This window comes from Molothrus ater, chromosome 5, assembly GCF_012460135.2.
Source record: "Molothrus ater isolate BHLD 08-10-18 breed brown headed cowbird chromosome 5, BPBGC_Mater_1.1, whole genome shotgun sequence".
Taxonomy (NCBI): Eukaryota; Metazoa; Chordata; class Aves; order Passeriformes; family Icteridae; genus Molothrus; species Molothrus ater.
The window spans coordinates 3,925,280-3,934,290 of NC_050482.2; the positions used below are offsets into that span (position 1 = coordinate 3,925,280).

The following is a 9,011-nucleotide window of genomic DNA, read 5'->3' on the forward strand; positions in this document are numbered from 1 at the left end:
ATCAATGTGTGGCCCATCATGGAGTTTGCAAGAGCTTACAATAAAAGGGATTTGCTGCAGTGCTGGATTGCAGGGTCATGTCTTCTATAAACCACAAGTTGCTTCCCACTGACATTTCTACATCCACCCGTAAAGTCAGAGTGCCCAGAGCATCCTTGCAGGACATTGGGTGTGCAAATGCAATCAGAGGATGCCAGAACACCCAGACAAGTGTCAGCATCAGACACCAGTTATTCTCCTGTGAATGGCATGAACAAAGTGGGCCAGGCTGACAACAGCTCTTACAAGACACCTCCATTGATCCAGGAACAAGACTCCCAACTTTGATGTCCCAAACTTTGATGATCCTTTGGCGGTTGGGGACTTTGCATTGAACAGTTCAATGGGTTCTGTGAGGTCAGTATTATGTGGCATTGCCCCACTTTTCCCCTGGGAGTGGTTGTACACTGGGTCATGCAGCACTGTGGAGTTGGGGGACACTTTGTGGGTCTTTGATGGTTTATGGCCCCTTCTAATGATGTGACCATTGTTGGGCCCTGCATGGTTCTGTCAGTTGGGCCCCATCAGAAAGGAGGGATTTGGCCCACCTCCAGCAGATCTGCTTCTTCTTGGCCTTCTCCCTCATTCTGACTAAACCTCAATTTGTTTAAGACATCAGTCTCAGGTTAACAAAGACAAAAGAACCACAGGGCTCAACCAGTTTGTTTAAAAAAATGTTGGTCTCACACATTTCTTCTGGATACTTCTGGTTGTAACAAACAACTCGGCATTCTGTTAATCCTGGACTTTTGAAAACAGAAGAAAATGAGTCCAATGTAGTTTTGAGTGAATGAATGGTCATTGAATCACAGAATATTTTTGGTTGGAAAGGACCTTAATGACCAGCCTACATCCATGCCCTCCCATAGGCAGGGACAGCTTCCACTATCCCAGGTTGCTCCAAACCCCAGCCAGCCTGGCCATGGACACTTGCAGGGATGGGGCAGGCTCAGCTTCTGTCTTCCCCTCACTTTATATGCTCAGCATGATGTGCCATGCTCTGGAATATCCTCTGGTCAGTTGGGCTCACCTGTCCTGGCTGTGTCTCCTCCCAAGCTCCCAAGTACCCCCAGCCTCCTTGCCAGCCTGGCAGTACAAAAAGCACAAAAGGCCTTGGCCTGTGGAAGCTCTGCCCAGCAATACCAGAAACATCTCTGTGTTACCAACTCTGTGTTCAGCACAACTCCAAAACACAGCCCAACTCCTGCCACTGACAAAAACATTAACCCTGAACCCAGCACACCTATCAGCTCCAAACCCTTGTGCAAAGTCTGTCTGCAGCTCTCCTGTAGACTCCTAAAGTACTGGCAGGTGCTCTGAGGTATCCCCAGAGCCTTCTCCTTCCCAGGCTGCTGGGATGGAGCTGTCACACAGCCATGGCAACCAGGCAAGAGAGTATTTGTAGCCTGGCCATGGGCATGATGTTCTGGGAGGCTGCAGAAGGACAGAGTGTGAATATCTGAGTGTATCAGAGTCAGGCCAGTCCATCCAATGTCCCCAGAGCTGTTCTGTGGGGAGCAGAAACATGTGTAGGTGCTGGAGCAGCAGCAGCTGCAGCTGGTGGCACTGAGGAAATGATCAAGGAAGCCACCAGACCCTGTTAGCTGACCCCGACATGCCATGCTGCAAGGCAGCAAATTTGGGAGAAATTCTGAGGAAACTAAAACAATTTCAACATCTTTCAGAGTGGGTGTGAACAAAATCCCTAAATAAAAATAGAAAACTTCTCTTTTCTCTGGAATTCACTGTTTACTAAAAAGGGCAACTTCATGACTGGGTGGATAGTTAACTGATCCTGACATACCATGCTGCAAGTCAGCAGCGTTGGGAGAAATTCTGGGGAAACTATGACAAACAACAGTCAGCACATTTCAGGGTGGGTGTGCACATACCCCCTGAATAAAAATAGAAAACTTCTCTATTCTGTAGAATTCCTTGTTTATAACAAGGGGCAAATTTTTGAAAGGGTATATATTGCAGGTGCACTCCTGATTCAAACACTGCTTTCTCCTGAGAGAAGACAGAAGGAACAGTTCAGCTGCCTGTTCTGAGACTCTGCTTGAAGGTAAGCCCCTTCTCCTTCCTCACCATTGATTCCAATATTAAAAATCTTTCCTGACTTTCTGGAATAAATATATATATGGACAAAGGCTAGGCTGGATTTGCTGAGCTCCAAGGAGCAATCAGTGCTTATATATGCACTTTAATTTTGCAGCCATTTAGTATTTTCTGTCAGTCAGGAGGGCAAGGACAGAAGGAAAGATTTGGGAAAGAAACTCAAGCCAACTTACCTGAAAATTAACATCAAACTGTTGAATAGGAAAGAAGGAGGAATTTATTGAGTACTAAAACTCCAGCCATGACCTTGCAAAAAGCCTCTGGACAAACACAGGGGTGGTCTGAACACCTGGGAAAATTTACTCTGAACCCTGCTTGAGAAATCCCCCAACTGCCTCTTCCTGGAGAGTATATAAACCTAGACAGTCTTGAGACTGCAGCAGAGGCATTTGAGACTCCTCTGCCACTTTGGGGCTGTGAGCAGAATCCTGTGCCACTCCTTCTCAAGGTAGGCTGTTTTCTATGAATCTGTTATATTAGAAATTACCTTAGTTAGATCTCTTTTAATCTCATGGAGTGGGTCATGCAGAAGGACTTTTCAGACCCTTCTCTGCTTGATTTGGGGCAGCTTTGGGCATGCTCAGCAGAGCACTGTAAAAAGTCCCGACTTGTAGTTGCAGTTCTCAGTTTCCAGCTCATTGGTCACCACATTCCTGATTCAGGGCTGGAAAAGAGAAAAAGGACCAGGTATCTTGGGTCAGAGCAGAGCTGTGTGCAGCTCAGCATCCTGAATCCAGTGGAAATGGAGAGATGAGGGGCAGGGAGAAGACCAAGACAAGGGCAAAGGTGCAAGGTGACTTGTGAAGCCTTCAGCTGTCCTGAGCTCAGCCCCTTGCCAGCCCAAGGTGGGCTTTGTGCTTTAGAGGCTGTGGCAGCTTTGTCTGCCAGGAACCCTTTGAACTGCCTGTCCCAGCTGCCTTATTGCAAATGCTGATGATATTAAATCTCTCCAATGAGTGTCTGGCTATGCAAGGGGAAGCATCCCTGCTCTCCCAAACCTGAGCTGCCTCTAAAAGGAGGCAAAGCTGCCCCTTGCTTGCTTGCCATGATCCCAGGGAGCTTTTCAGCAGTTTTCTCATAAAGGAATGACCTTACTGACTGCTGAAAATCACATCAGCACTGAGAAAGACAAAACAGGACAGGTTGCTGTCCAAGAAATTCCTGCCATGCTGCCTTTACCTGTACAGGGAAATCAATCAGCAAAGCTGAAGATGGGCACCAGCAGGAATCCCAAGCAACCAGGGCAAGAGCTGCCCCTCAGGGCTTGCATTGCAGCAGCCACTGTGCTGATAAGATAGAGGTGTTATCCCTCATGCTTGCTGCTGCCATCTGATTGGCCCCTTCCTTTGGTCTCTGCATGTGTCTGCAAGTTCAGGGTCTGGGCCTGGATAACGTGGAAATGCAAGGTGAGCAGCAGGACAGCCATGGCCCAATGTCAGCTGAGAGGCAGGACCCCAGGTGGATGATTTGGGGTTCAGTATTGGGTCTGAGTGGAAGAGCTGAGTGTCGGTGGAAACCTGGATGGGGCCAGAGAGCTGCAGGAAGTGCAGCATTGCTGTTCTTTGCCTGCCCAATGCCCCATGAGATTAAAGCCCAGCTCAGAATTGCAGGGGGCTGAGCAGAGTCCGTGCCCGGGTGCAGGTGTCTGCTGGGGGAAGGTGCTGAGAGCTGGAGGAAGGTGGGCAAAGGTGGCCTTGTCCCAGGGCTGTGCCTCAGTTACAAGATCACTTGGCTGTGAGAGCTGATTGCAGTCCTGCTGGGTTTGGCTCCTTCCTCCTACAGGCTGAGTGCTCCCACTGCTGCCTCCTCTGGGCACCTAAACCCGGTTTTAGGTTTCAGCCTTATTGCTCTTGTGATTTTTCCATATCACGCAGGAGGACAGAAATTACTCCTTTCCTGGTCTCTCATAATCCCCTCCTCTGCCAGCTCTGTCCCCCTGCACCAAAGGCTGCAGGCCATGACCTGCTCTCTCCCAGCTGAGTGTCCCTCTGCATTTGCCTTCCAGGGGAGCAAGAGCCCTTCACTGAAATCCTGCCACCATGCTGGGGCTGCTGCTGCTGCTGCAGGTGTTGGCCAGCTGCCTCTGGCTGGGACACAGCGAGGTGGTCAAGTCCTTTGATAGTTGTCCTCAGTTCTTCTATGCGGGGACCATTCCAAATGATGCCCTGAACCCAAAGAACCCAGCCTGGATCTGTCAGCGCTTCAGGAACGCGTATCACTATGCCACCCTGTACGACAGAGACAGGAGGATTCCGGTGTACTCTGCTTACATCTACCACCCTGCTCCGGGCAAAAGACCTAAATCGTGGTTTGTTGAGCCTCAGGTGGGTGTCTCTCTTACAGCACATCACATCACTTCACATCACATCACCCTCCAGCCACTCAGAGATGAGCTGTAGCATTTAAATTACCACTCCTATTTCCTTCTACCCCTCTAAACACACGCGAATGGACACACAGATGGGAATGTCCTCATTTTACTTCAAACACCTGCACCACATGGTTCCTCTGATGCACCTGAGACATCAGCAGGAGCATGAGATGAATCACATCCCAAAGGTGCCCAGCTCTCTGCCTTCACCTGACAGGAACAGCAAATCCCATTACTTGGCATGACATGACAAAGTCAAATGCTTCCCCTGCCTGTGCCCTGCTGTGCTGGGTGCCCAAGTGATGGGGAAAAGGCATCCAGGAGAGGCTAAACTTGAGGGACCAACAGTCCTGCTGGGATCTGATCCCCACTTTGAGCTGTTCTGCATCCCTGACAGAGCTTGTCTGCTCCCAGTGAAGTGTTAAACAGGCTTTTTGACTGGTATTTGAGAAGAAATATGAGAAACTCAGAAGGGAGTGAGTTGGCCCAGGGACAAAGCCTTGAGGGAAAAGGCACTTGATATGTGAGGGCCAGGTTAACTGTGCAGGGATTTCTGGAGTGACATTTCTGGCACTGCAACGTGAGGAGCATCAGTGATGGTCCAGTCACAAGGGTGTGACCTCCATCCATGGGCAGTGACCCCTGAGCACCTTTGGCTCAGGCTTGGTCCAGAGGGATCCAGCAGACAGACAGAACTGCACAAGCTCTAGAGCCCTCACAAATGTCCTTCAGACAAACTTCAGCAGAACAGGCCAGGCCAATTGCAGAAGAGAAAAAGAAGCAATTCCTGTCATTGGTAAGGACAGAGTGGCAGGACAGCATTGGGGGAAGGTGAGCCAGAGAAGGAAGCCACATGCCCTACTCCAAAGGAAGGCTAAATATGTTTCTCTTAAGATGAACCAAATGTTGTTAAAGTTATGAAAAGAATCATCTTTTCATCTTATGCATAGGAGCTCAAGCAGCTAATCTGGTGTTGCACCACTGCAGCCTCCACATTCTCTCTTTTTGGAGAATCATAGAATGGTTTGTGTTGGAAGGAACCTTAAAGACCATCTCAGTCCAGCTCCCCTGCATGGGCCAGGCCACTTGCCATTAGACCAGCATGCTCCAAGGCCTATCCAACCTGCCATTTTCCTCCTGGACCTTGGACCCTGGCCTTCCAAAAAACCTTGGATTTTGTTGATTTTCTCCTGAGCCCTTTTTGGAGAATTTAGTTTCCCCAGGACTCTTTTGGGATTACAGGCTCCTCTCAGAGACTGATCATCTGTAACTTCTTTGCAGTGATGCTGCAGAAAATTCTCCCTGGCCCAGATCAGCTCTGAGACACATTCCTAGCACTGCTGGAACAGATTCCATTCACAGTGAGATCTTTTTGCTTACTGAGCAAAACTGTTCCTCCTTGAATGAACTGTAGCCCTCCCAGGGAAACCTCAGCTCCAGGACTGATTTATTGACACTTCTCCCTGTGTATGGGGTTACAGGAGGCAATCTCTGGTGTTCCAGGACTGGGGTACACCTGTAGCAACCCCACATAAAATCACAGAATCACAGTGTGGTGTGAGGGGATCCAGGGAGAGCCCAGGGCAGATTTGGGCTGTGGTGGCAGGAGGAAAGGGAAGCAGATTTGAATCACCAAAGTCACCTTTCAATCCTAGGAGTGGGAAATGCTCCTTGTCTTGTGCATCCAACCATGCTCCCAGCACGGGCTGCAGGCTGGATCACAAAGGTCACAAGTCAAACTGAGAGCAGTCCGAATCTGACCTACTTCCTCTTTAAAGCTTTTGTGTTCATGTGGGTTGGTCCATGTGTATGATTTCTCTCAGATTCATATATTTTCATACACTGCGATGAGAAAAAATGGGATCTTGACCCTCAGAGACTTCTCCTCCAGGGGAACTTGCTCCATTACTCCCATTCCCCATTCTAACACCTCTTTGTTTTTCCCTGTCCAGCTCACAGGTAAAAGTAATCTCAAAGAGATGGAATCAGAGAAACGCCTCATAGACCAATACAAAATCTCTGCAGAAGATATCAAAAAGAGCCAGGCTGTATGCGATGACTACAGAGAACTGGAGGGTTTGGACCGTGGCCATTTGAATCCCAGTGGCCATATGGATAACGATGTGAGTAAAATGGCCACCTTCACCCTGACCAACGTAGTGCCCCAGGACAGCGATCTCAACGATAGCCAGTGGAGGGTCTACGAGGATGCAAAAATGATTGCAAAGACCAAGGGCTGTACAACCACCTACGTGATCACGGGTGCTGTGCCTGGGAAGACTTCTGTGTCCAGCGAGAGGGTGAACAGACCCAGCCACATCTGGTCAGCTGCCTGCTGTCTGGGGAGCACAAAGCCCATCAAGGCTTGGGGGGCCATTGCTGAGAATGACAAGAACCAGGTGGAGGAGCTCAGCCTGGGGAAGCTGGAGGAGAAGTTGTCTGACCTCTATGGTAAAGCGGTTACCTTGTTCAACAATGCCTGTCCCCGGCAATAAGCCTCACATTGTCATTAGAATAGGCTCGGTGGCTTTTCCCACAAGTCACAGAATCACAGAATCACAGAGTGGGTTGGTTTTGATGGTACACTAAAGCCTTAAAGATCATCTCATTCTCACCTGCCTGCCATGGGCAGGGACACCTTCCACTACACCAGCTTGTTCCAAGCCCTCCCCAGCCTGGCCTTGAAGCCTTCCAGGGATGGGGCAGTCAAAACAGCTCTGGGTAACTTTTACTCATACCACAGCCTGCTCAGGGTGATTCACTTCTTTATAATATCCTGTCTACCCTGCCCTCCATCAGTGTGCAACCATTCCCTCTTGTCCTGTCCCTCCATACCCTTGTCCAAAGACCCTCTCCAGCCCTCTTGGAGATCCTTGAGGTACTGGACCCTCAGCAGTCTTGTCCAGGCTGAACATCCCCAGCTCTCTCAGCCTCTCTCCAGAGCAGACCTGCTCCAGCCCTTGGAGCACCTTCATGGCCTCCACTGGACTCCACTCCAACAGCTTTGTATCCTTCTTGTGCTGTGGGCCCAGAGCTGGAGGCAGCAGTGCAGGTGGGGTCTGAGCAGAGCAGAGGAGAGGGGGACAAATGTCCTGGGCAGAGGCTGTGCTACTTCCTTCTCTGGTGTGTTTCCAGCTCTGTCCCTCAGGGCACCTCCTGCTCTGCTCAAAGGCACAAAGATGTGGGCAGAGCCTCCAGCTGCTTTGCTGCCCATGTCAGGAGAGAGCTCTGAGGAAAGAGTCCTCTCCTCCTCAGCTGGCCCCAAGAGTGTGCAGCTGACTTGTCCCTCAGCTCCTTAGCAAAGCTGTGGCACCAGGGTGCCTCAGGGTGCCCAGAGATCGTGCCTGGAGATCTCCATGTCTGGAGATACCCAAAGCCCAATATTACATGATTCTGGACAACCTACTCTAGCTGATCCTGCTGCAGCCTGGAGTCTGGGCTAGAAGGTGCTGAGAAGTCCCTCCAAACCACAACAATTCAGTGATTCTGTGATCCTGGCACATGCTTTTGTTTGGTGGCTTTTGAAACTGCACCTTGAGAGCAGCAGCTGTTGTATCAGACAGGCAGGCTTTGGCATCAGATCCATAGAGAGCTTGGAGCAGCCAAAGCTGAATTGCTGTGCTGCACTCCTTGGACACCTTCATGCTCTGCTCTGCTTCTGAAGCTTTTCTGCAGCTTGATGGGAAAGTGATTTGGGGAAATGGATTCAATGGTTGTCAAAGATCAATGTGTGGCCCATCATGGAGTTTGCAAGAGCTTACAATAAAAGGCATTTGCAGCAGTGCTGGATTGCAGTGTCACATCTTCTACAAACCACAGGTTGCTTCCCATTGAAATTTCTACATCCACCAGTAAAGTCACAGTGCCCAGAGCATCCTTGCAGGACATTGGGTGTGCAAATGCAATCAGAGGATGCTAGAACACCCAGACAAGTGTCAGCATCAGACACCAGTTATTCTCCTGTGAATGGCATGAACAAAGTGGGCCAGGCTGCCAACAGCTCATGCAAGCTGTGTCACTTTCAGAGGTGCCAGCTTGGGACTGGACATCTCAGCTCAGGAGCTGTTGTTCATTGTCCTGCTGGGTCTCACTGCTCAGCCAGGACCAACCTGTTTGGGGGCTGCACTCAGACACAGGTTCTGGTGGGTGTGCAGAGTGAGGCAGCCCCATGCAGGTGTCTCAGGGTGTGCTGGTGTCCCAGCTGTGACGGCAGCCAGCAGAGCTCCAGGCCTGCCTCAGCTGCATAAAGAGCTGCAGCCTGGGCCCCTGCAGCTGCCCTGAGCTTTGGAGAGCCCCACTGGGGCTGATGTGCTGCAGGATCCTGGGCAACAGGCACCCCCAGCTGGGCCAGCAGCCAGAGGCCAGGCCCATTCCCCAGGGGCAGCTCTGGGGGCTCTGCAGAGCTGAGCACAGGCACCAGATGCCAGGGCAGACACGGGGCACGGCCTGGGAGCACCATGGAGTTCTGCTCCTCTTGCCTCCA

General features: G+C 50.5%; 1 protein-coding gene across 2 annotated transcripts; it reads left to right on the forward strand.

Moving 5' to 3' along the window:
- Positions 1–2,032: 2,032 nt before the first annotated feature.
- Positions 2,033–8,291, forward strand: LOC118698316 (endonuclease domain-containing 1 protein-like). 2 transcript variants are annotated; one of them, XM_036401508.2, is made up of 3 exons: positions 2,033–2,104; positions 4,163–4,481; positions 6,481–8,291. In XM_036401508.2, exons 2-3 carry the CDS (start codon positions 4,197–4,199, stop codon positions 7,021–7,023), a joined length of 828 nt encoding a protein of 275 aa, XP_036257401.1. In that variant the 5' UTR covers positions 2,033–2,104; positions 4,163–4,196; the 3' UTR covers positions 7,024–8,291. The 2 variants fall into 2 exon arrangements, with proteins under 2 accessions (XP_036257401.1, XP_036257402.1); XM_036401509.2 differs by lacking the exon at positions 2,033–2,104 and adding an exon at positions 2,535–2,605.
- Positions 8,292–9,011: the final 720 nt, after the last annotated feature.

Excerpts from the sequence above, each read along its gene's own strand:
- LOC118698316 (XM_036401508.2), top strand. The coding sequence starts at position 4,197 with ATGCTGGGGCTGCTGCTGCTGCTGCAGGTGTTGGCCAGCTGCCTCTGG. Across the intron at positions 4,482-6,480 it reads CGTGGTTTGTTGAGCCTCAG|CTCACAGGTAAAAGTAATCT; the intron begins GTGGGTGTCTCT and ends TTCCCTGTCCAG.